Source organism: Venturia canescens, chromosome 11, assembly GCF_019457755.1.
Source record: "Venturia canescens isolate UGA chromosome 11, ASM1945775v1, whole genome shotgun sequence".
Taxonomy (NCBI): domain Eukaryota; kingdom Metazoa; phylum Arthropoda; class Insecta; order Hymenoptera; family Ichneumonidae; genus Venturia; species Venturia canescens.
In genome coordinates this window covers 10,028,098-10,052,465 of record NC_057431.1, presented here as the reverse complement: position 1 = coordinate 10,052,465, position 24,368 = coordinate 10,028,098, and the positions used below count along the sequence as shown (strand labels likewise).

General features: G+C 39.0%; 2 protein-coding genes and 1 long non-coding RNA gene across 3 annotated transcripts; 1 reads left to right on the top strand and 2 right to left on the bottom strand.

Annotated features, from left to right (window-relative positions):
- The first annotated feature begins 90 nt into the window (after positions 1-90).
- On the top strand, positions 91-19,210 carry LOC122418033 (uncharacterized). The gene is made up of 10 exons (XR_006262421.1): positions 91-801; positions 895-997; positions 1,077-1,235; positions 13,729-13,827; positions 14,190-14,375; positions 14,775-16,291; positions 17,113-17,152; positions 17,681-17,827; positions 18,495-18,762; positions 18,840-19,210. It is a non-coding gene; the product is annotated as an uncharacterized lncRNA (long non-coding RNA).
- On the bottom strand, positions 11,210-15,319 carry LOC122418031 (uncharacterized). Its single transcript, XM_043432030.1, has 7 exons — positions 15,182-15,319; positions 14,241-14,367; positions 14,063-14,156; positions 13,468-13,583; positions 12,659-13,098; positions 12,502-12,570; positions 11,210-12,402 (listed from the first exon to the last, which is right to left on the bottom strand). The coding sequence occupies exons 1-7, from the start codon at positions 15,225-15,227 to the stop codon at positions 12,236-12,238; spliced, it is 1,059 nt and encodes a 352-aa protein (XP_043287965.1). The 5' UTR covers positions 15,228-15,319; the 3' UTR covers positions 11,210-12,235.
- On the bottom strand, positions 18,013-24,341 carry LOC122418028 (uncharacterized). Its single transcript, XM_043432026.1, has 11 exons — positions 23,231-24,341; positions 22,565-22,709; positions 21,439-21,621; positions 21,205-21,359; positions 20,988-21,087; positions 20,602-20,906; positions 19,468-19,651; positions 19,260-19,350; positions 19,027-19,182; positions 18,830-18,913; positions 18,013-18,753 (listed from the first exon to the last, which is right to left on the bottom strand). The coding sequence occupies exons 1-11, from the start codon at positions 23,397-23,399 to the stop codon at positions 18,397-18,399; spliced, it is 1,929 nt and encodes a 642-aa protein (XP_043287961.1). The 5' UTR covers positions 23,400-24,341; the 3' UTR covers positions 18,013-18,396.
- Between the last annotated feature and the right edge of the window lie 27 nt (positions 24,342-24,368).

Sequence of the window (24,368 nt, the reverse complement as noted above, 5' to 3'; positions counted from 1 at the left end):
CCACACTTACCGTTTCGCCGTGCACTCACGCTCTCGATAGCTTTTTCTCGCTCACTTTTCCAGCGATCTCATCTCGTCTCACTCCCAGCTATTTCTCTCCCTTTCTTTCGCGTTTCTTCGACTCTTTCGGGGACCTCTCTCTCCCTCGCTCTCCATTTTATTCTCCGCCTCGCTTTCTCTCTCGCGCTTCTTCACTATTTCTCGTTGCCTCCTCCCGCCGCCCCCCTGCCGGGGCGCTTCGAGCCGAGATATTTCTTGATTCTTTTTCTTTCTCTCTCTCCCTCGCTTTCGCGCTTGCTTTATACAGCTACACGCATTTCTTTCTCACTCTCTTTCCCTCTCACACACTAATTTCTCTCTGCTCGCTTCTCGCGCGCTTCCTCCTCTCTCCTGCTTTTTTTCCCGCCTGACTTTTGTTCAATCGCCTTACCTAACGGGTGGCCAAACAATTTCACTTCCTCGACCTTGCACTGGAATTATTTTATCCGCGTTAGGCGCCCCTGTCTTTCATCCACTTTAGCTTCCGCCACAAAAGGCATCAACAGCTGTGGCAATATTAACATTAAACCAAACACAGTGCTGAGATCTACCTCAACGAAGCGGTTTTTCGAATCCGCTCTCAAGTTCGGAAAAAAGGCCGTTGACCCTCGCACCGCTTCCGTGTACTACCGAATCAGGAAAAATCGGGCCGGATTTTTTCTCTTTCCCATAAATACTTTACGACTAAAGTTTGACGAACCGAGAATGAGAAAATTCGCAAACACCCCGCAATTCGCGCGACCCTCAAAAGTCGTTCGCAACGTAAGATTTACGTAATCACGGAAAATAACAGTAATAATCTAAAAAAAACTTTAACTCGAGCCTAAAAGAATAATAAAATTCAACAATTGACAGCGAAGTTAATCGTTCTTCGTTACAAAGTCGCAGCATCTGAAAACCTGGTTCAGTGCATCCCCGCGGGCCGCACTAGCGCCCCATTTTTCGATGCGTGCAAACGGTAAAACAGCGAATTTTTCTCCCTCTTTCGCTCGAGCCATTTTCTTTTTATAATGCACCGTATCGTCGTCCGTGTACAGGGAACCTCACGCAGTGCTAGTCGAGTACTTAAATATCTATACGATCGTATACATGCAAGGGGTGTGCGCAATGTGTGTGAATGTGTGGCTTTAGACGTGGGGGAAGTTTGTATCATAAAAGCAGCAGCGTCGAGGAGCAGAGAAGATCGATGCCGTATGGTGAGTAGCAACTCGGCTCATTCTTCGAGGCAGTGGGTCACTGGACTTCCTCCCTCTTATCGCATTATCATTTTTTATTCATTATTACGATTCTAATTATAGGCATAATAATATGCTCGCAAATTGCATGTTTTATCGTGTTACGATGTGATCCAAGATTTTACAATCTGTATTCACACGAGAAAGGAGGGTTTTTGTATAAATCGCAAACGTAGCACTTTGTCGGAATGTATTTTTAATTCCATGGTTCCGCGTGTCCCCCGCTCCCCACACTGTAATTTTTTTATCGATGTATTTAATGGCTCCGAAGGACCCGGACGGGTGGAGAAGTATTTTTAACGTGGGAATCATCGATTTGGGGGGGGGGGGGGGTGACGAGCAGGCTTTCGATGGATTTCGATCGTCTTGACGGCGGTGTTTGCATTTTTTTTTTCACTTTCGGCTTTCGGTGATCGCGATGTCAGGGAAGGGAAATTTGAGGCTAAAGCCAGTGCGAGTTGACGTTTGTCAACTAAATTTTAACTGTTCTTCAAAACCGCGTACGATTCTCGAGATGAGCCTGGGCCAAAATCCGTATGAATCATTCTGACTCGACAGCATGCTTTATTATTTCGTGAAAAAGCTGCTCCCCCGAACTTTTGTTTGTGTGTGTTTTGGCGCTATTTCAAGTGTCTGCGAAAACCCGTAGGAAAGCTTGCAAACGGATGAAATTATCAGTTTTTTCGTTGCGACGTTTACGAATTTTATTTCTTTCGAGATTTTTTCGGTCCCCCCGCTCGGCATCTTCGGTTCTCGTAGCCCTCCGGCAAATTTAGTATAACTTGGGCAAATAGCGTAATATTGATGACGCGGCGATGGGGAAAAGCGTGCGCATATAAACACGCTCGTGACTTCGTCAGATCTCTCTCCTCTCTCCTCTCTCTCCAAAAGAGAAGCGAGGGACTCGACGACGTCGACGATTTACTATGGATGCCGCGTCCCCTCTTGTCAGTGTTGCGTGTGCGCCATGAGCGACCAAGAGAGAGAGGGAGACCGTTCATAATGCCCGTAATGCTACAGCCGACGCGAATTTCGAGCTACAGGTATACACACGTAACCAAACGCAAAAAAGGAAAGGAGTGTGAGCGAGTGAAAGAAGGAGAGAAGAAGAGAAAACGCCGCGAAAGGAAGAAAGAAAAACGAAATTGTCGTTCGCTCAACGTCGCGCGAGAGAGAAAACTGCAAGACGAAAAAAAATATGGCGACGCGCTAGCACCAGCGGAGGGGGTAAGGGCTGCTGGCGGGGGGGGGGGGGGGGGCGCAGAGCGCGCACAGATTATGGGAATGGAAATGTCGAGCGGACTCGAGCGTACCTGTAGCGAAGACGGACTGTGTGCCCTCTATCCGTCTCATCTTGCGCTCTTTGTTTATCGGAGCGTCTCACACTCTACAGTCGCCCTCGTCCATTGTCCTTTTTATTCTTATTATTCTTGTAATTTTGCTCAATTACGTCGCATCGACGATCTAGGGATTGGCCTGAGATTTAAAATGTTTAACAGGAAATTGAGGCAGGAAAAATGGAATTTTTTCTAACCTCTAATTTCGTTTCGGGTTGAAAGTTTCGATGATTTAATGGGAATCGAAGTGTTTTTATAATTAGTTATTTTAATTTTTTGTACAATGAGTAGTCGAACAATGTCGAATTCCGTGTGACATCTGGGAAAAAGCCGGAGGAGAATCTCGCCAGTTTATCGTCGATGGTGTTGACTCAATAACGACCACGGGAACGGGCGGGGAATTTCGCCCCGAAAATGTAGACTTACGTTTGCACTTTTAAGGCGCTCGCGTAAATTCGAGGGTCCAAGATCACAGAAAACGTGGAAAGTGAAGTTTCGATAGTTTTTTTTAGTGTTTATAGGTTAGGGAATGCGAGGGAGAGTTAGAAGCTGCATTCGGCTTTGAAGACTCGATTTTCACGTCCAGGGCTCGATCGCAGGCTTCGAATACATCGAATTTGTGGACGAACGTTCGGTGCTTTTCTCGCTTTATCTTCGCAGCTCCTTTGGTGCGCTTGCTCATGAAGTAATACGCGCGTTAGTTCGCGAGACTCACGGCTCTCGTTTCTCTCGCGAACGCGTTGGCGTAGGATCCTCTTATTCGAGGCGAGGAACAGCGAGAGAGCGAAACAGAGCGACGAAGCGAGACAGCGAGAGGCTCGTAACCGGTGGCAGAAAAGAAAAAATCGAAGAGGAAAGAAAGAGAAAGAAGAATCTCTCGATGGGGCGCACATTGCTCGTGAAAGATGCGCACACACTCGCCAATGTAAGAGCGAGAGAGAAAAATACGAACGCATATGGAAAAGGACGGCCGCACATCGACTTGGGAGAAACTGATGGCGCAGAAAATCAGTGTGTTGTGTGTGTGTGTGTGTGTGTGTGTGTGTGTGTGTGTGTGTGTGTGTGTGTGTGTGTGTGTGTGTGTGTGTGTGTGTGTGTGTGTGTGTGTGTGTGTGTGTGTGTGTGTGTGTGTGTGTATCAGAAATAAAAAAAGAGTAAAAGAAACCATAAAACAATACAATAAAACGAATTATTATCGACCGCCAATAAATTTGTATGACTTTTAATAAATTTCATAACCTCTTAAGGAAGATTATGCGTTACTTTTTGTCATTCAAAAAAGCATGTGGACTTTTTTGCTTTTTTTATGATCAAAGAAACGATTTAAATTTATTCTCGCAATTATTTGAATTATGTGGAACTTTTTTTTGAGATTGATACATTTTTAAGGTATAACTGGATGGATAGCTCGACCAAAAATTATATCTGATCGGAATTTCCGTACTTCGTGATGCAACAAAAATCTGAAAAAATTCAACAACATTTGGAAAGCTATGAACAACAATTATCAATAATAATATTGCCCAAAAGTTAATAACAAATTGTTTAAACAATTAATTATTCAATAATTTTGCGGTGACCTATTGTTTTTGTTTTTCGAATCAAATGTGTGTATTTTTTTCCGATTTTTGAAATTTTTCGAAAAAATTTTAAAAAATTTGAATTTTGGATATGTTTTAGAAGACATATTTACTATCAATTTTGAAAAGTCTCAAGGTTACTGGATGAAAAATGTACTAATAGAGCGACTTAAAAAATTTAAAAAAGGGAATTTCAAAAATCCACGAAAATTCTGAAAAAAATCATAAGCATTCAGAAAAATGCGTACATTCGATTCGTAAAAAAAAACAAGGATTCACTGTAAAATTGTTGAAAAGTTATTTATTTAAACAATTTATTAATAACTTTTGGGCAATATTATTATTGATAATTGTAGTTCATAACTTTCCAAATGTTGCTGAATTTTTTCAGATTGTTTTCTCACATGAATAGCATTTACAGATGAGCATCTCATAAGTAAGCCCCCCAATATTAAGAAATTGTTGTCCCCTTTCTAAAAGTAGGGAGCATAGCCAACTTCATATTTCAAAATAAATACACTTTTTGGAACGGCTGCAAAGTGGACTATTTTTCCCTTAAAGCATGGACCCTTGTCTGTAAAACTCTGTAAGGATTTATTTCAAAATTAAAAATTTAATTTTTTACGAGAGATTTAACCGAAAAAGTGTTTTTTACGCGCACTATCAACTTTGAGCACGTTTTTGAACAATGAAAAAAGATTTTTTTGGAAATCCGACTTTGCAGCCTTAAAGTTGGATCAATTCACTGCAAAAAGTGACTAAACCTTTTATTCCGAAAAGCGCATAGTTGCCGAGATAATCGATGTCAAAAATGACCTGGGGTCAAAGTGACCCCATGTGCACGAAATTTCTCGCTGTGAAGGTGTGCACACTTAAACCACTGGCTCATGCTGTTGTCAAACCTTCCACTGTTTATATCGCCATTACTCGTTAACCTCAAACAAGTGTTTTTCTTTTTCCACACGGGGAGACTTTTATAGCAAAAATTTCTATGTTTTTATAGTAACGTCGAACCATATCGATATTATAATAATAATTGCTACAGAGTGTGTCAAATAATGCAAAAGTTTGGGGAACCATCACCACAGTTCATAGTAAATAACGCGCTGTACTATATAAAAAAACGCTGGAAATTGAAATTCGCAAATTGCTTCCTCAAGATGCTCAAGATGCACGATGTTCAAAGCTTACTCTATGAGGTCCTATATTTTTCATTTTGGCTTCCTCATGGAAGGAACTTTAAGCATTGCTCTAAAAGCTGGAGAAAGCAATTTGTTACTTTCAATTTTTTTTTAAATAAAATTTTAACTTATTTATCGACTTTTAATTTTTCCAAATTAATTACCAAAAATTAAAGTGGATTTTTCAAAAAACTCATATTTTTGTAAAATTCCAAAAATCATAAAATTTCAACCGCTCAACCGATATTTCCCAAATTCAATACCAACCTTCCTATTATGATAATCTATTTATAAAAAAAAAATTAGTAATAAATCTTAAAATTTTCGGAAGTTAGAGCGTCGACACCCTTTTTTTGAAAATTTCAAAACGTCGTAGGATTCGTATTTTTTTACAAATTCTGACAAAATTATCAGAGAATGAAGAACTTGTTCAGATCAACTTCTATGCAAAATGGTAGCCTTGGATCTCAAATCGTTTTCGAGTTATAAGCGTTTGAATTTTGCAGCGCCATAACACACGCACACACATCCGGACATTTTATCTAGATATGATTTTTTGATGTTTTTGGACATTTTGAGCACATTGACATTGAAAACTGGTAAAAAAATTTTCACCGTCACATAGCTTCGTCTATGATAGGAAGCAAAATGAACACCGAGCGAATTTTGATTAAAAACATAGTAAATAATGAAATGATTTGATGAAAATTTATGAGATAACGTAGCGATCGTTTCTCTGTGCTATACGAAAAATTGCATAGTTTCGTATTTTCTTTTTTACCGCACTGAATTTTGCTCAATACCATAGCAAAATTCATGCGCCCACCAATTATATGAGGCGTTGCGAGTATAAAAATGAAAATTAACTAGTGGCACATGGTAAAATTTCAAGCAATCGCTTCGTTCATAAGCGGACTTTGTCAAGTATATCTTTGTCGAAATGAAAATTTACTTATTTTCGGACTGTGCGACTCAACAATACGAACATATTCGACATTTCACCAATTTGTCCAATCCAATTCACCTTTTTTTAACATTTTACCAAAAACACGAGTGACATTCAGATATCGATGCATCGTTCGATGTAAGAATGTCACAGACCCAAATTTTGCCTGTCATACATAGTAAAATTTGAGAGAACTGCTTTCGGCATCAAAGTTATTATGCACTTTGGTGAAATGTAATAGAATGGCGATATAAAACAGCGCTGCTACAAAACATAGCAAATTTTTTTATGTATTCATGCGAAATATTCATATATAAAAGTCTCTCCGTGCATTCCCAATTTTCAACAATAACGAGGCTTTCTCAACACATCATTGATATCTAAAAACATATTTTCTTATTCTCGCTTTTGGCTCTCCAAAGTTGGGAGGAAGCTGTTTCATTGAATCCAAATCGTCACACAGCAGGAAGCGTGCCTGCCATAAGAGCTTATGTACAACCCTTAAAAAAATGTGATTTTCGTTAATTGTTTTCTCGACAACTAGACCGCGCAGATCCTTTAAGAGGATGGATCAGTCGGTATATCGCAACCGTGAGTGCGAGAGAGATAGCTGCAAATTTCGAAATCGCAATTCTTTGGCACAGTTTGACCGATTAAAAAAAGGCTCTGGCAGTCGATTTTTGTCATCGTTCTGTGTAGGCTGACAGAGCCTCTTTTTAATCAGTCAAACTGTGTCAAAGAATTTCGATTTCGTAAATTCCAAGTGAGGTTAATCGATTGATCCATGCTCTTAAGGATATTTGGTACAGGCTTACAATGTTGCCATGTTAAACCATGCTAAAAACATAAAAAATTTCAAAATCATTAGAATTTTATAAAATTTGGTCAACATATTCTTTAGTGCCAATTTGACAATACAAATTTTTTAACATTTTTCTTCTGTACAGTTATCGAGTAATTGATCACTAAAGTTCACGTGTATAAGCATAGCGTTTCCATATACATAGGTACACATTTCGGGCATAACAAATCTACTTTAATGCGTAATTACTCGATAACTAAGCAGAAGATAATTTTGAAAAAAATTGTGTTTTCGCACTTGATGTTGAAGAACATTATTGGATTATGAGCAAAAATAATCCATCAGCATAGTAATAAAACTTGACATTAAACAATACACATGAGAGCGTGCTCGCAGTCCTATAAGTTTGTTTATAAAACGAATATACAGATCAAGAAAGAGGTCGACACGAAGCCCTTTGTCGTTAGATTTGGAGTGACTTTTTCGACCACTGCAACGCTCAGTTAATCGATAGATCTCTTAGAGTAAAGTTCATTGAACAAAATATATAATTGCACTGCTTAAACTTTGGGCCATTTATTTCGAAACCTGTTTCTATAATCCAATAAACATTATCACCAAATTTGTTCAATTTCTAATTACTATTTAGACTTTTGTACCATAAATCGTTAATAATTCCGGGAATAAGCGCACGGTCTATATTTCTAGAATATTAAAAAATTTAACTCTTAAAATTGGAATTGTCGATTTCCATTAGATTCGCGTGATCTTAAGGGCTTGAATCTCGATCAAAAGTGCTTTTCTCTCAGGATCAAATGTTCCGTACAAACTTCGATGGCAGGTAAGTCGAATGCATTATAAAATCAGTAAAAAGTGAGTTTTTCATGGTGAGTTTGGTTATTAAAGTAAATTTGTTCGACACTGATGAGATTCGCAGGAGATTGATCGTACTGTGGGTACAAGTAGTACTCGCAGCGACAGTTGGCCGGTCTTTCGTGTCTGTGAAGACTTATGCACGTATTTACGTATGTTTGTATGTATATCGATGAGTTCTCGCTCGTCCTCCTCGGCCAGAGAGGCTCCTCGTCTCGTTTCCTTTCCCGCTGGTGGTTCTCTCGGACGCACCCGCATTTTCCCCACCGCCTGGTGGTGCTCTCGCGCGTCGTCCCTCTTTAGTCTCGTTTTCTTCGTCATCCTCCGTCCTCCCTCTTGCCCTCGGTGTTCCCTCGGAGAGCGGAGTCTCTCTCATTCGCCGCTCGCGTATCGGAGCAACTCTTTTCTCTTTCTTGTTGGCTCGCCAGCTCGCTCGTTCGCGTTCGCTCTGGTGGGCTTTTGTGCAAAAGATGAAAAGAGAGAGAGAAGTTGCCAAAGGCGCGACGAGAGAGTTGTGTGCACGGATGCAGCATTGCGAGGAGGCTCCGTCGAGGGGGAGAGAGAGAGAGAGCGTCATCACACGGGTAAAATTTTAGTCGTTGCGCGCGCTACGCGACGCGCATAGCCCGTCTTCCATCCTCGTTAAGTACAAGCCCGTCCAAAAATCGCGTTCGAAACAACGCTAGATCGCTTTGTCTTGGGAGCCTTGAGAAAAAGGGTCCTTAAAATTTTTTCTCTGCGTAGCACCGTTGCCGAGATATCGGAGGATTTGTGCGTCCGCGAATCCGGCGCGCGGGTACGAAGAAAGGGGCGGGGCGAGCGCGCTGCCCCACCCGGAGCAGCTTCCCCCACTCCGCGCTCCGCGGCACATTCGACGCGGAGTTTTTTTCGATTATCTCGCAAACGGTTGACCTTAGAGAAAAATTTGTAAGGAGAAATCTCTTCAGAATTTCTTAATCTATGAAAAGCGCCCGGTTTCGAATCCCATTTATGAGATACTCTGTAGGAAAGAGGCTTACAAGTAGAGAAGGAGAATTTTGTGAGAGTTCTCGTTCCTCATTTCCGTCCATCCTCCTCTACCGCGTCTCGCGCGTTCGACGCCTGTATCCATAGACATAGAAATCCACGCGCGTTCGATCCGGTGATTCTTTCGCTTGGGCTTGCGTGGCCTGGCCGCGGCGTCCCGGATCGTACGACGACGAACGAGAGGAGAAAAACAGAGAAGAAAGTCGCGCAGCTACGTCCAGCACAAAACGCGAATATCGAGGAGATCGCGACAGCTCCGAGTGCCATATTCCCATCTCCTTTCAACGTCCCTTCTTTGTCTTTGCCTCTCGTATAAGCTCTCCCCTTCGATTCGCTGTCACCGCGCGCGGGGAATCCGCGGGCCATCATTAAGGGGGTATTTGCCGTTACATTGTTTTCGCTCCTCACAAATCTATCGCTCTGTTTTCAAAACGAACCTTTGCAAGTTCCTCACTTTCGAACAGCATATGAGAGTAATTCCTTCAGCGTAACCGGGACCTAGCTCTGGAATGCTCTCCCGAAAATTGTCTTAAATTTAGAAAAGCCTTCTTTTTGTGGATTGCTAGAGAGTAGATTGATGGAAAGAATAACTTAAATTAACAAATTTTATTCGTATCAATTGTATAACAAACGACAAAACTGTATAACGAATAACAAAATTGTACAACAAATGTAAAATCGGCTATACGTCAAAGGACAAGTCCCAGCGCATTGAGGTACTCCATACACGAAACGATTTTCTTAACAAAGTCCTTTAAATTTACACAGAGTTTAAATGGCTAGTCGACTCACACGCATATCAAATTTTAAAGGATTCGTCTTATCGGTTATTCAGATAAACGTTTTTATCACGAAATCAAAATAATCAGAATTTGATCAAATTTCGTGATAACATTCTTTGGCATCAAGTACACAAATACCATTTTTTTTTTTCAAATTTTTTTACCACATGGTTATCGCATAATGAGCGTTAAATCGAAGTTCTTGTGCACGAGATGTATAACTGTATATATGTAAACTCTGTGCTTGTACACGTGAACTTTGGTGTTCAATTACTCGAGAGCTATGTAGTAGAAAAATTTAAAGAAATTTGTATTGTCTTATATATTTTTAAAGAATACATTTACCAAATTTTATTAAATTCTTAATATTTTTAACGTGGTTTAGCATGGCAACATTGTATCCTCGCGATCCACCCTCCTTAAATATGAAGAAAAATACACATGATTAAAAGGACTATGCTTAAAAAATCGTTTATCTTTCCATATAACGAATGAACGCTCCTTACGAAGTTTATGAAAAAGTACACATCAACAATGAAGTATGTAACGAAAGTTTGGGAAAAAATTCGAAACGATTGTCTTACTAGTAATAAATACGTCAAAGATTGAACAAAATTGAGTAATGAGCTTTTTTCTTGATCCGTTTCTCTTTGCGTTCTCTGATGCAATTTTTTTCATAATGAGCTTCAGTATTTTCGTCAGGTACGAATGAAATTTTGGGTTCAGTGATGGATCCCCGTTCAATTAATGCCTTGTAATTTAATTCGCCAAAAAAGTAAGTTTTTAAACAAATGTATTTACAATTTCGAATAAACAACTCTGACATAAATTCAAAGTGATTATATCTCCAATTTGGAAGTAAAAAACGATCCAATTTAGACACCCATTAATACGATCCTTCAGACATGATCTACCTTAAGAAACTCTTCCATTCTATTCTTTCCAAGAACACACACACACACACACACACACACACATACTGGCAAGAGCTTGGGATTCGCAAAAACCAATGAAAACCGAAAAGTCATCTCAGCCCCTTAATTCCTCGAGAACTCAGCATCGTTAAGGCTTTAAGGTACTTGAAAAAAGTGCGTAAACGAATATGCACAACGCCCGCAATATAGTTGTCTCGGCATATGCTTTGTTCGTTCATGCCGTCATCGTGTGCGCCAGCCACGTTATGTCAAACGTGGGCTTCTCGCACCTGCATCTTCACGTACACATATCCATGTCTGTACACTTCGAATGCGAATCGACAATGTACAGTTATAGGCTAAGAGTAACAAACGGACAAAATTGCAGGCCTCGCATGCGATCCCGTTTATATTCGTGCACATAAACAGCGAGTATACAACCTTAATATATACAAGGAAACATAAAATCACGTGAATACATGTCCATTGGCAAATTAAGTGGGTCCAAGTATTTTTATTACTTTTTATCGATCTATTTATTGTTATACATTAACGTGGTATTATTGTTCTAGTTATTTTTCGAGTAAATGTGTATATCGTGCTTTTATATCGCACGAGCAAATGGAACGAAATGTTGTAAATTTGATTTTTATTATCGTACACGAAGTAACGAGAGACGCCCAAGCTTTTCCTTCCTCTTTATATACATATTTATCGCTATCTATGTATATACACACTCGACTCGAACGTGCGGTTCTCATTCGGGTGCGAGATTAAGGGGGAAGGGATTCTATCGATCGTCGTAGGTCGTAGAGTACACACGCGAGTGCCCCTCGTGTAGCCACGATTCTCCGAGCTCTTCGTATATATTTGTACGTGGAGATTTCGTTTTCGTATTTATTTGTGTGCCTGTGTGTGCGGGTGTCACCTTAAATGCTTAATAATTCAATGTTGGGTCAATAAACACCCGAGTATCGTTTCATCCAATGGCACGCCATCATGGTCGAAGATTAAAAAATAATTATTGACAATTATCGCGAATGCATGAGGAAGATTTTGAAGAACTTGTATTCGGGGAGCACCAGTTATTGTTGTTATTATCGCTTTTCATGGGGGAAAGACCTTAAAAGAATTTGTCAAATTTTGCGAGTACTTAGGAAACGAAGGTTAGGAATTTTCACTATTTTATGTTTATATCGTGCTTGCAAATGACAATTCGGTTCGCTTTTTCCTGGCGCCATCTTCTGGCCCCCATGCTCCTATGATACAAATTTATTTGATCGCGCCAGTATTAAAAAAAAGGTTTTTTCCTTATCGACGATACGATTTGGACTATTTTCTGACGCCACTCCAAAGTTCATCGGCTGTCGATTTTATTTCGTTTTCTTACTCATCAAAGTTACTTAAAAATTCTGATTTATGGTCGGTCGGTAAAATAAACACCTTCGGAGACTCTCCATTTCGGGTGTTTCGTTTCGTATAACTCAAGGTAATTCTCGTTCGCTATTATCTTATGATCATTAATCACTTCTCTTCTGTGTTGGGATTTTTGGATAGAGCTTTATCCTCGCGTTCGATATGCCGAATCTTAAGTAGGCTACGATCGGACATCTTTTTACTATCCACTGATTTAGACGAAGATAATAATTGAAACCGTTCCTGACGAAATGTCCGATGTATGGGAGCCCTGTGGATGGAAAAAAGAAAATATATTCAAAATAACTTCGCATTCGAGTTTCGGTGCTTTCGCCATCACTATTTTCAAGTTTATTGCTTCAGTTCTCACCCAGGAAGTAAAGTACCCAGCTGCGGTACTGCATGTTCAACCAGCTGTACGTGCTTAAGGTTCCTGGATCTGAAAAACGAAGTTTTTGTATTTCTATGACTCGTGAGACATTTTCATTTTATTCATTCGAATGAGAATACAAAAATGGTCTGCTTACATGTTACGCCTGAGAGTTCGTACCACAAGTACACGATTGCTTGATAGTCCAGAGCTTGATCGACGCTCCACAGTCCATCGACGAGTACTGAGCTCATGTGTTCAAAATTGGCATTGTTTTTCCGCATTTCATTGGCGTAAACATTTTCCACAAGTAGTTTACACAGTTCCGTTGTTTCTTTCTCGTTCTTCCGACAAATATTCATTCTGTCCGAAATGCCAAGGACATGACCGACGACTCGCCAAAAATGGTTGAGCCCTTCCCGGCCCTCGGGTTCGTTAGTCAGGGACAATTTGTCTGCGGCGAGTAGTGCGTACCCGAGAAAACCGAACTGCGTTAGAGCCATGTCACGATGTGTAATGCCACCGATCAGGGCCTTGCTCGAACGTCGGCTGTCGGTCGAGTGTTTCCAGCGAATGGTATTCAACGATTTCCACCATCTTGGCGTCGATAAAAGTTGAAAAAATGATTAGCAGATTAAAATACGAGAATAAATGTCCTCAGGCGTTTCTCCCTACGATCATTTCCCGCCGAGTTATTCGCCTCCAAAGTCCAGACCAATGGGAAGCGCTCCCCCACTCTGCCCCCGCGCTCCGCCCACCGACGCTATCTTTTTGCGCTCCTCTCATTCGTCCAACTTCAACGGTTCGTAACTCTTCAAAAAATGATCCTATCGAAAAACTCCCAAGAACTTTTACACTCGGAATTTCTCGCGCAATCCATCAAAGCACATTTCGAATCCGAATTCCAAAGCCTCGAGCTTGCAAAAGCTCGAATTACCTCACAAGAAAAACTCGAAAAATACTCACTCTGAATTTCCGTCGCTTATGTCACCCGTGTAAAGAGCATTTATGTGTAAAATCGTCTCCAAATATCTCGTGAAGGCTGTACAAGGAGTGCTGCTTTTTTTTGTAAAGACCAATATCTGCCGGACAAATAATAAACAAATCCTTTTATTTTGAGACCCTGAAAACCTTGTTTTTCTCCCTCCCAATGCGACATCAACCGCCTTTTGCGTTGTCGTCCCACTGTTACGACTGTTCCGTCATTTAATTCGAAGCAAATTACAGGCCGCAAGATCTCGAGGATTCCAACGTACGATCAGAGATCGCTCGTCTGCGTCCCACCAAAAAAACTGACCCCGCGGAGGGCAGCAAGTATGCTAACCGGTAATTTCACTCGTTTGACGTATCGTTGCCATTTTTTGTTTCATTGTAGCCAAGCCATTTCAATTTATCTAACTTTTTCATCGAAATTTTATGTATATTGGTAAATAAATAAATTCTTCATTTTTAAATATAAATTAACAAATAATTTTGCCTCGATTTCTCTCGTTAAATTATTTGGCTTAAATTCGAATTATTACAGGATAAAAATACAGCTAATTATACTCATTTTCGTTACTTTTAATATGCTGGGTATCGCGAGAACTGCTAGAACCCCGATCAGCCCGACGAGGTTCATCGACAGTAGATTTTTTCTGTAGTAGTTTTGGCCTCTGTAAACAAACGTTTTGTATATTTAATTGCAGATTTGAAAATGCACGGAAAAGCTGAGAACTCGTTTTATTGGAAGAACTCACTCCTTAAATAATTCGGCATCGTACCAGCTTGGCAGATCTTCAGGCGTCAGATCACTGTGCTCGGGGTCAATGGTGTCCTCGTTCTCGAGCAACACCTTAAAGTGCTCAGCGGCCGTTTTCGTTTGAGCTGAACATGTAATTATAAATAAAGCATTGCTTGGAAGTGTTTTTCGATTGTTTGAAACCACGATATTTTTAGTAGTAAATGAAAATCTTCTTTTCTTTTCGAATTTCAAATCTGAGATTTTTTTTGAGCTCATCGTGTGATTTATGATATCTCACAGCATTATTGACAGTGTTGACATTCTTCTCAAGCTCATGCTGATGGGCGAAGAGCTTAATCGCGTGGACGTAACATCGAAATAATTGAAATTTTCAAAAAAAGTATTTCACTGACATGAAAATGAACTGGAAATCCTGCCAAGAATTTTCCTCCAAACAAAAATATTGAATTCCCATAATAAATTTTATTTCCCTCAATAAACATTTTTTTCTCTCACGATCGTTGCTAAATCCCGTGTATTTTTGTTTCAGAGAAGTCATAAAAATGGAGTTACGATAAAATCGAGTGTCAGAGGGCGTACACTTGGACGAACGAATCATCAAAGCGCCACTTCCTCGCACAGGTGGAAGCACAGCTATGAATTTGAACCTCGTTATCAGGGCCGATATAACGAAAGAATTCACACGAGCCTCGGTCACGAGAAGGAACGATTTAATAGCAAAATCATCATTTTTTTCTTCAGAAACGTGTGAAGCCAACGAGACGAAAATCATTCTCCGAGACTCAACAGTGTTGAAACTAACGTGCTAAATAACCGTCAATCTGAGCAGCGAAAATCGTCGAGAATGCTCATTAAATTAACATTTATAAGAAACTGTTTATTATTCAATTGCTCGTTATCCGTAAGCCGATTGAACGGCTCCGTAATGCTGCTCACCTTCGTCGATGTGTTTGTCTACGTTCCCTGTCGAGGGAGCTGTCATTGTTGTGAATTGCTACGAATTCAGTAGAGTCGAAATATTTCTTGCTCGTCCGTCCAGGGATGGCCGCCTCGTCAAGCTTTTTGTCTATCGAACTGTCGAAAATTTGAATTAAAAATAACTCGCAGAATCATCGTTTTTAAATCGAGGTGCTCGAATCGATATTTCGGGTTTAGTAAACTTTACATTCGAGGCAAAACTCCGATTTTTTCACTCAAATTCCGACCGACAGCAGCTTGGAATTCAAGATCGCGTGGTGCGAGCAGAGCGAAAGAAATGAGGAATCGAGAAACGTGAGAAGCGATGACTTTTCGTTTTCTTTTTCTTATGTCAATATTTTAGTTGAGAGACTGCGAAGGCTGCACAGCTCCCTCGCCTGTCAAAGCAAGTGCATCGGAAGCCTGGCAAATCAGCAATTCTCAGGATGTTTAAAAATTAAGGAATGAGTAAATTTCGAATCAAATATGCCTCGATTCACGGATGTGGCGATAGAAGCAACGAGCTCCGTTGAGGGCGATTTTATTCGATAGTTCTCGCGCACAATTCCTCGTGTTAATGAAATTGTCAAACTTTTTAAAAGTTCAAACCGTTGGAAGGGGATTGAATTATTGGCTGAGCGACGCGTCGATGAATTTGAGTGTTTGACGAACAAATCGACAGTTGATTCCAACGATTTTACAGTTTTGTTGCTCATTTCGTGGAGTTATCGTGAAATATTTTCTCACGACTCAATCACTGGATTATTCGAAGCAAACTCGTTCGATAAACTTACTCACAGGGAGCGTAATGATCTGAAATCCTCGGGAAGAGTTGAGAAAAACTTGTAACTATAAAGCACAACACTTGAACGAGGATTCGCGCCAGAAATAACTCTTCATTCCGCGTGTACCACTTCGGGCGGACCGAACTACTTCCATCGACACTCGAAAGCCGACTGAAAACGTAACGCGCAGACTGGAGACTGCCGTGGCTACAGTTCAATTTGCGACGTTCCATTAGAGAGATAATGCGCTGCGCAAAGGTCAATGGAAGAGGTTTCCTGGCGGAAAATTCTCGGTTTATAGATGGTAGGAATTTGGAAAAAAATTGCGAGTCAGACAGATTAGTTGTTTGAAAAAGTATCTGCCGAGTGCTGTTTTTACGATACAAAACGTTAGAAATCTTAAGGAGAGTGGATCACGAAATGAAAATAATCAGAATTTGATAAAGTTTGGTGATAACATTCTCTGGCATCAAGTATACAAACACAATTTTTTTCAAATTTTTTTACATGGTTATCAAATAATTGGAACGTTAAGGAGTTTCGGTACAAAAGTCTAAATGTTAAGAAATTGATGAAATTTGGTGATAATGTTCTTCAACATCAAGTGCGAAAACACAAATTTTTTCAAAATTTTTTTCTACTTAGTTATCGAGTAATTACGCATTAAAGCAGATTTCTTATGCCCGGAATGTATACCTATATATATGGAAACGCTATGCTTATACACGTGAACTTTAGTGATCAATTACTCGATAACTGTGTAGAAGAAAAATCTTAAAAAATTTGTATAGTCAAATTTGGCACTAAAGAATATGTTCACCAAATTTTATAAAATTCTGAACTTTTTGAATTTTTTAATTTTTTTAGCATGGGTTAGCATGGCAACATTGTATCGCCTGTACCGAAACTCCTTAAATCGAAGTTCTTATGCACGGGATGTATAACTTTATACATGAAAACTCTATGCTTATACACGTGAACTTTAGTGTTCAATTACTCGAGAGCTATGCGGTAGAAAAATCTAAAAAAATTTATATTGTCTTATATATTTTTAAAGAATACATTTAGAAAGTTTTATTAAATTTTTATCATTTTGAAATTCTTAATATTTTTAACATGGTTTAGCATGGCAACATTGTATCGTCGCCATCCACCCTTCTTTAAGGTAACTCGTGTACCGCATGCTAGTCAAATGAGTGCTAAATTTTAAAAACGCTTTTGATCCTTTGCGAATTCACCACGTAGATTTTTCTTTAAATTCATTCCGTCAGAAATTATAAATGAAAAAGTTTCTTCGCTTAATGAACAATTAGCTGCAACAGTGAAACGATTAAGTTATAAAAAACTACATGGTAAATTCGTAGAGAATCAGTTAAGAAATAAAATGAGACTTGTTGGAATAAAATCAGTCAGAAAACGCAGATAATTATTTGAAAAATACCAGTGAAAATGTGTCATCGTGGAAATTTGCATTTATCGGTTGATTTTATTGCAAAACTATCGTTTTTCATATTTTCACATGTTAATAAGATATGCTGTTATACAAATCCACTAAAAATGCGTTTAATCGGTACGTTAAACTTGGTCTAAAAGCGTTTTTAAAATTTAGCACTCATTTGACTAGCATATACAGTACAGTAGTTAGCTTAAAACATGCTCTGCTTACTGCTGCTAACTGTTCTTTCTTTTTCAGGAATCCACCATTTTTCGAAGGGACTGCAACGTGCATTCATCAAAGTGCAGGCATCTGTGTGTTGGGTTAATCAAATAAACCATTGTAGCAGGAAGAAAAATGATTTATTCACACTTCCACATGAGTTGGAGCGTTGAACGTTTTCAAGTATGCGAAGCATTTCCATTATTTTAAATGGTACAAAGTTTTTTCTCAACCATTATCCCACAGATTTTTGGTTTCGGGCTCATTCAGAAGGTATTTTGAAAATTAGTTTCCAAACCAATTTTCATTTGAAGAAATCTCTCCTGAGCTTCGTAATTAAAAACAATGCTCAGATTTAGCATCGATAATTAAATTCATAATTAGAATTTTTTATTTGAAAAATAGCAAGAATTCGCTGTTCTTAGAAAGCCATTCGAAAGTCACTTCAAATATCAAGCAAAACACAGTAGAATGTTCGAGGAATAAATAATTAATAATTGAGCTCGTATTTGGGAGTTAGTAAAATAAACCGAACAATTAAAAGGCGTGACGGTCTGAAATTCCGAAGTCTTTGACGAAATTCTAAAAGAAGCAAATAAGCCTCGACTTTGTAATTTTATTTTGAAACGAAGCTTTTTGTTAACTTGTTTTATAAGTATGAAGTTGGATTTTACTCATTTTGGTTTCAATCCCCGAAATACTTGTTCTTGATAACTCATTCTCACGTAACAGTTTTCGTGAGCACAACGAGTCTAACGATGGTCCTCCAATTGTTTGAATTTTTGAAATTCAGGCAATTTTGTCATTACGAATGCAGTCCTTGGGCTCACAGGAGTCCTTCGTTTTTCAGTAACGATCAGCTTATTGATCCTCAATTTTTGCTTATCGACTGACTTAATCTCGAAATAAAAGACAATCGTAGAAATGAAGAGTCCGATGGCGAGGACAGTAAACGCAGCGGCGAGTGGTTTGAGCCCCAGGACTCGGAGTCCGGGCCCCAGGACATCGTGTTCGAGGAAGACCTCGCGGTAAACAGCTCCAGTACGTCTGGCAATGACGTCTCGAATGTGGTAATCGATGAAACCGTTTTCTCGAAGCCTGCTCAGGACCTTTTACGTGTGAGAATTTATTTCTTCAGTCATTCATCGTTCTATTGAAGAATAAATGAAACTTTGTTATTTTTACCTGGTTGCAGGGCGCCAGAAGCCAGGGCTGGACGGCAAAAGAGACGTAATAACTGCCCATGGATTCCGCCATCACTCGATAAGCCTAAAAAATGTTTAGAAAGAACAAATTTTTGTTTCGTTTCTAGAAATAACACTAGAAATTTTACAAGTTCTTTACTGAACTATTTTCAAAGTACTTTTCAACGGTTCGCTTACTTCCAAATCTTTGTCTCTGATCTCACTTTCTGGGAAGAAGATCAAATTTATGACGCGTCCAAGGATTGCGTACTTTCCTCCCAAAATTTTGTTGTGTCGATCTTCTTCGTTATTTTCGATTCGAAAGTGCCTGTTGAGTTGGGCGTTCCATTTATTCTACAAATAAAAATTAAATAAGTAGCGTCATGAGCGTTTGTCCTTGCTGAATGACAAAATATTATTCGTTAAATAACCTGGGGCTTCAGTGAACCGATGTAAGTTGGGAGATCACCTTCTCTGCCCCACGTCAAGTTCGACTCGATGAATTGTTGAGTAGTGTCAATGCTGTTCGATCAAAATGAATAATGGTTTTGCTAGTGAACCATGAAAGTAAAGAAAAAAGAAAATTTCCTTATGATTAAAAAAAAAAGATTTTACGACCGAGCAAACAGAAGTTCTCACCGAGGCTCGTAATTCAAACTTGATAGCCTGGCAGCCAGGCTGCTCGAGTACGCAGTAACAATGTGGACACCGATCATGTTCCATAGTTGAAATTGCAGTCTGAAACCTTGCCATTTTGGGACGACGGACAAACCGAGCATTTGTGCCATTAATACTGACCACGTGAAAGCGAAAGATCGATATCCTGTTCAGATTATAGTATTTCGAAGGTTATAAACTAGGCACAAGGTCAATTCTCATGAACATTGAATGGGTGGGGTCAATATGTCGAAAACTGAATTGTAGAACGGTCGATATTTCGAAATTTTAAAAGTTGTCATATCAGTTTGGAGAAAAATAAGTTATTCGAAATTCTTATTCCCGATCGCGACTATTCAGCAGATTGCGTGTTTAATCAAAAATTCTTTCTTTGAATTCGTATTTACCCGAAAATATATATTTCAATAGTATTCATTTCGAATGCAATTTTAACAGACCATCCGAATGTCAAAAGTTCATATTTTCGGATTCAAAATGGAGAGTAATTGTTTTACAGACAGACCAGAATATAGAGTAGCAAAAAATCGAAAGTGAATTTTTCGAACCTATAAAACTTAGATATGCAGAATTGCGATAGCTCGAAAAGGCGAAAGTCAAAATGGCGATGTTTCAAATTGGAGATCACCGGTCTGTGTAAGTGAGTGAGTGAGACGCGTGTATTTCGAGCTCCACTGCATTTCTTTATTTTGATCGATCGACTTTCTAACGTTTCGCTATTTTGACTGTTCGACTTTTTGGTGTTTCAGTATTTCAACCTCAGTAATATTTGGTCTTTCGTTATTATATTTTCAAAATTGTGAATTTTCACAGTATCGCTGACTATAGTAACTTATGAATCGAAAGAGTAATAGTCGAATTTTCGAAAAATCGATATTTTAGTCATCGTCCTATGGGCGATTGGTTACACTCTATTTTCGATGTAAACGTGCTTCGAACCTTGCAGTTTCTGTTTTATTAATTTTCGGCATTGAAAGCTCTAGTCGAATCTATCTGTCTCCATATTATCATTCGAAGTTTATAAACTCGAGATTTTAGCTGTTCGAAATTTTAGTCATTCCAACATTTGATCCCCACCCCATTGAATATCTTCATTACTTTTGTGTACTCTTGGATTGATCCAAGATCTCATATAAACGTATACGGTCATGGTCAATATCATTATGAAAAGAACTAGCCAAACTTCCGGTGAAAGTGGTCTGGTGAGGGCCCAGAAACTGGTGTAAGTTTTTGGCCTCGGTACTAAAAATCGCACGTCGACTTGGGTCCATGGGATGGTAAGATTCGTGAACTCGTATTGTGGCAGCTTGAGCCAAATTCCGCTGAATGCAATGTCCACTTCCTTCTGAATTAGTTGGCCCAAAATACCACCGTACCATCCAGTTGCATTTTGTCTTCCGTATCTTCAGAATCGAAAAATTTCTTCTTCAATTGGGCTCGAAAAAGGGGGTTGGGATAATATTTTGAAAAGATGATCAACGAACCGGTATGGACTGTTGCGGTTCCTTATGGCGTACGTGAAATTCAGTCGCTCTGCGATCATCTGAAATAATTTAATTTCTATTCCATCAAACTCCGGGTCACCTGTTCACAAAAAAATTCAAATTTTGTCAATTTCTATAAAATCATGGAATTTTTTTTTTTCATAAGATCAATTATTTTAAGAAAATTTTCTCTTTATTTTCGAAGCTTCAAAAATACCTTTTTTGCCTACAAAAATCTCTTTCTTCTGACCATTCACGGTCCTTATGGTCGTTGTGTTGAGATAGCTCAATGGTTTATTGTAATCGGTTGCCACTTGCAACAGACGGCCTTGGAAATTTAAAACTTCCTGCTTACGTTTGAAACCCTCGTATCTGTGATGAAAGTTGATTTGTCATCCCTTAAAAACGAGATCCAATAACATTTTATTGCGTTAAATTGATCGATTCTTACGTCGGTACTTTTTTGAAAATCCTCGGGACCAAATGATTTTCTGAAAGGATCCATAGGCCATCTTTTGCCGCGACATTCACGTTCGCGTGCTCGTACATCGACACGTTGAAGAGTTCCGTTGAACCTTCAACTTTGTCGTCGATAACGAAGACTATTTGGGTGTCTGAGATTTGGACTGGGACGCTGCGTGACAAAGAAAACGAAAAAAAAACGTAGGGAGGCCGTGGCAAAACGGGATACCTAAGGAAGTATTGAACTTTTCACAAGTTTGGGAAGCTTTGTCTATTTTTTACTCCCAAAAACTAAGAAATGTACTGAAATTCTTTTCAATTTTCAGAAAAAAAAAATTGGGGGCACCCCTTAAAAACTCATGAAATTTCTTTTTACTGCGATTTTAAATCAATGCACGTGGGTGCACTTTGCACCCGTAACCGAGTGCTTCCGACTTACCACTGTAAGCGTTGAAAGCGATCTCAGCGCTTACAGCGCTCAAACGTAAGTCGAACGCACTTTCACCGCTGTATAAGCGCTATTCGTTGCGCCTTGGTGAAGCGATGGGAAAACTTTAAACGTGGCCAAGACGCTGATAATCCGCTGACATCCTAGTCGCCCGTTATTAACGGGCGCCTAGGATACAAAGCTGCGTCCATTTATTATGGAGTGCCGAAAACTATTTTGAAACGCAGGGTAAATGCTTATCGGTTGAATCCAGATACGGCATTGGCTGTTGAACAAGGTATTTTCCCCTTGCTATTTTTGTTCAGTGACTATTTTTATGGGATTATACTTTTCGTGTTTTCTTTTATTTATGTTATTGTACACAAAAATACAAATACTTTTTGTATATCTGTGCAAAAACGTATTCACTTTGGAAGAGATGTAAAAAAAGAGAATTTGAAAAAAAATGGAATTTTTTGAAAAAAAAAAATCAAAATCCAATAAAAACAAGATATTTTGGAAAAAATATGTTTCATCTTTTTTTTGAACAAGTCTAAAATAAATTGAAAAAAAGACAAAAAAATTTCTCTCATTTTTCGGGTATCCCGTTATGCCCCGGTCTCCCCTATTTTTTGTCCATATTTGAGGGTATAGTCACTTGTTATAATGCATCGAATGATTTATTGACCTCTCCATGACCTTGGTAACGTTCGTCGTATCGCTTAGAAGCATCAAGTAACCGGTGCAAGCGTACTCTCTCCGGTTTATCAGCGTCTCGAAAGGATAACTCCTTAAAAATATGCCCAACAAATGTTCAACTGTCGGAGAAGTACCTGACAACAAATAATTAAAATTCATGTATTTTTTTTACCAAACAAATGTGTACAAACCTTCGTTCAAGAGACGTGAACCTAAAACATAACGCTTCTGTGTCATTTGAGAGAAAAGTTACGCGAGTGTATTCCAAAATACTCAAACTCAGATGGCATGGAATGCCATCGAGTAGGGGCCAAAATTCTGAAGAGAAAAGTTCTCGAGTATTTTTTCCTCCGATGCATTCTTTGCGAGATACGCTCGAATTAGTGTCTCAACCAATGCGGTGCCCGAGGCTTATCGCAGGCCCCACCCACTCGCTATCGGCGCACCGGATTGGCCGTTTCTCAAATCGATTAAAATCTCGGGAACGGCGGGTCGTAGAGAAAAAATTCCAGATACTTTTCGTTTCAGGATTTAATAATCTAACTTTTTATCATGATTTAATAAGAGCTAAAAATTAAATTTTTCGTTCCCTATTATCGTTACATTCTTATACCCTAATCTTGCTCTACGACCAGCATTCATGTGATCCACTTACCTGAGAAATAAGTATTTGTGCATATTGAATCGCTGAATGAGATTTTCGTCAAAGTGATGAAATTTTCTTCCGATATCCACGTCAGTTGGTCATCCTTGACTAACATGAGATCTTTATCACAGGCAACGAAAGTAAAAGTGAGAGTCAAACACACGAGGATCTTGGACATGATGTTTCACCGTGTGGGAGTGAATTTTAACGAAATTCTGTGCCAAAATTTTTTTTTGAGACTTTGATTTTTTTTGCCATACAGATGAAGGAAGGACTCTGCACAGTTTCGAAGTATTCCTTCGACTGGATCATACGTTTCGAAGGATCGTTCGTTCCCTGGCTTTAACAGTGATCAATATTTCATTGTCGTGTTTGTCTCCCATTGAGACTCGCATTTTCCTGAAGTCAGCATTGTTTCGAGGCTTTAGGGATCATCGATGAGTGAATCAGATAAGCCACTCTCATTACGGAATACCCTCAATTTCCGGTTTTCTACAATTCCCTGTTTTTTCCTTTCTCACGGATTTATCATGCTACTAGAAATATTTATGTATAGATAATTGACAATGATTAACTGTTACAACAACCACTGAGAATCGATTCTTGTGGAACCCAGTTAGTTGTGCCCCGTTACTCAGCATCAAAGAATTCGCTGTTTTTAGAAAGCCATTTGAAAACCCCTGAAAATATGAGGCATACGTCATCGAATATTCGAGAAATAAATAATGAATAATTGAATTCGTATTGACAGAAGTGGGAGAAACAAATTGGGATTCTGTAGTCCTTGACGAAATTCAGAAAGATTGTTCTCGAGGCAAATAGGCCTTGACTTCGTAATTTATTTCTAAGGTAGATCATTCTTGAAGGATCGTATTTTATAGGCGTCTAAATTGGATCGTTTTTTACTCCCTAATTAAACATATAATCACTTTAAATTGATGTCAGAGTCATTGATTCGAATTTGTAAATAAATTTTTTCATTTTATCTTTTGGCGAATGGAATTACAAGCCATTAATTAATTGGAGATCCATCACTAACCGAATCCGAAATTTCATTCGTCCCTGGCAAAAATACTATTCATGTAAAAAATCGCATTAGAGAGCGCAAACAGAAACGAATGAAAAAAGTATTAATAAAAAGACAGAA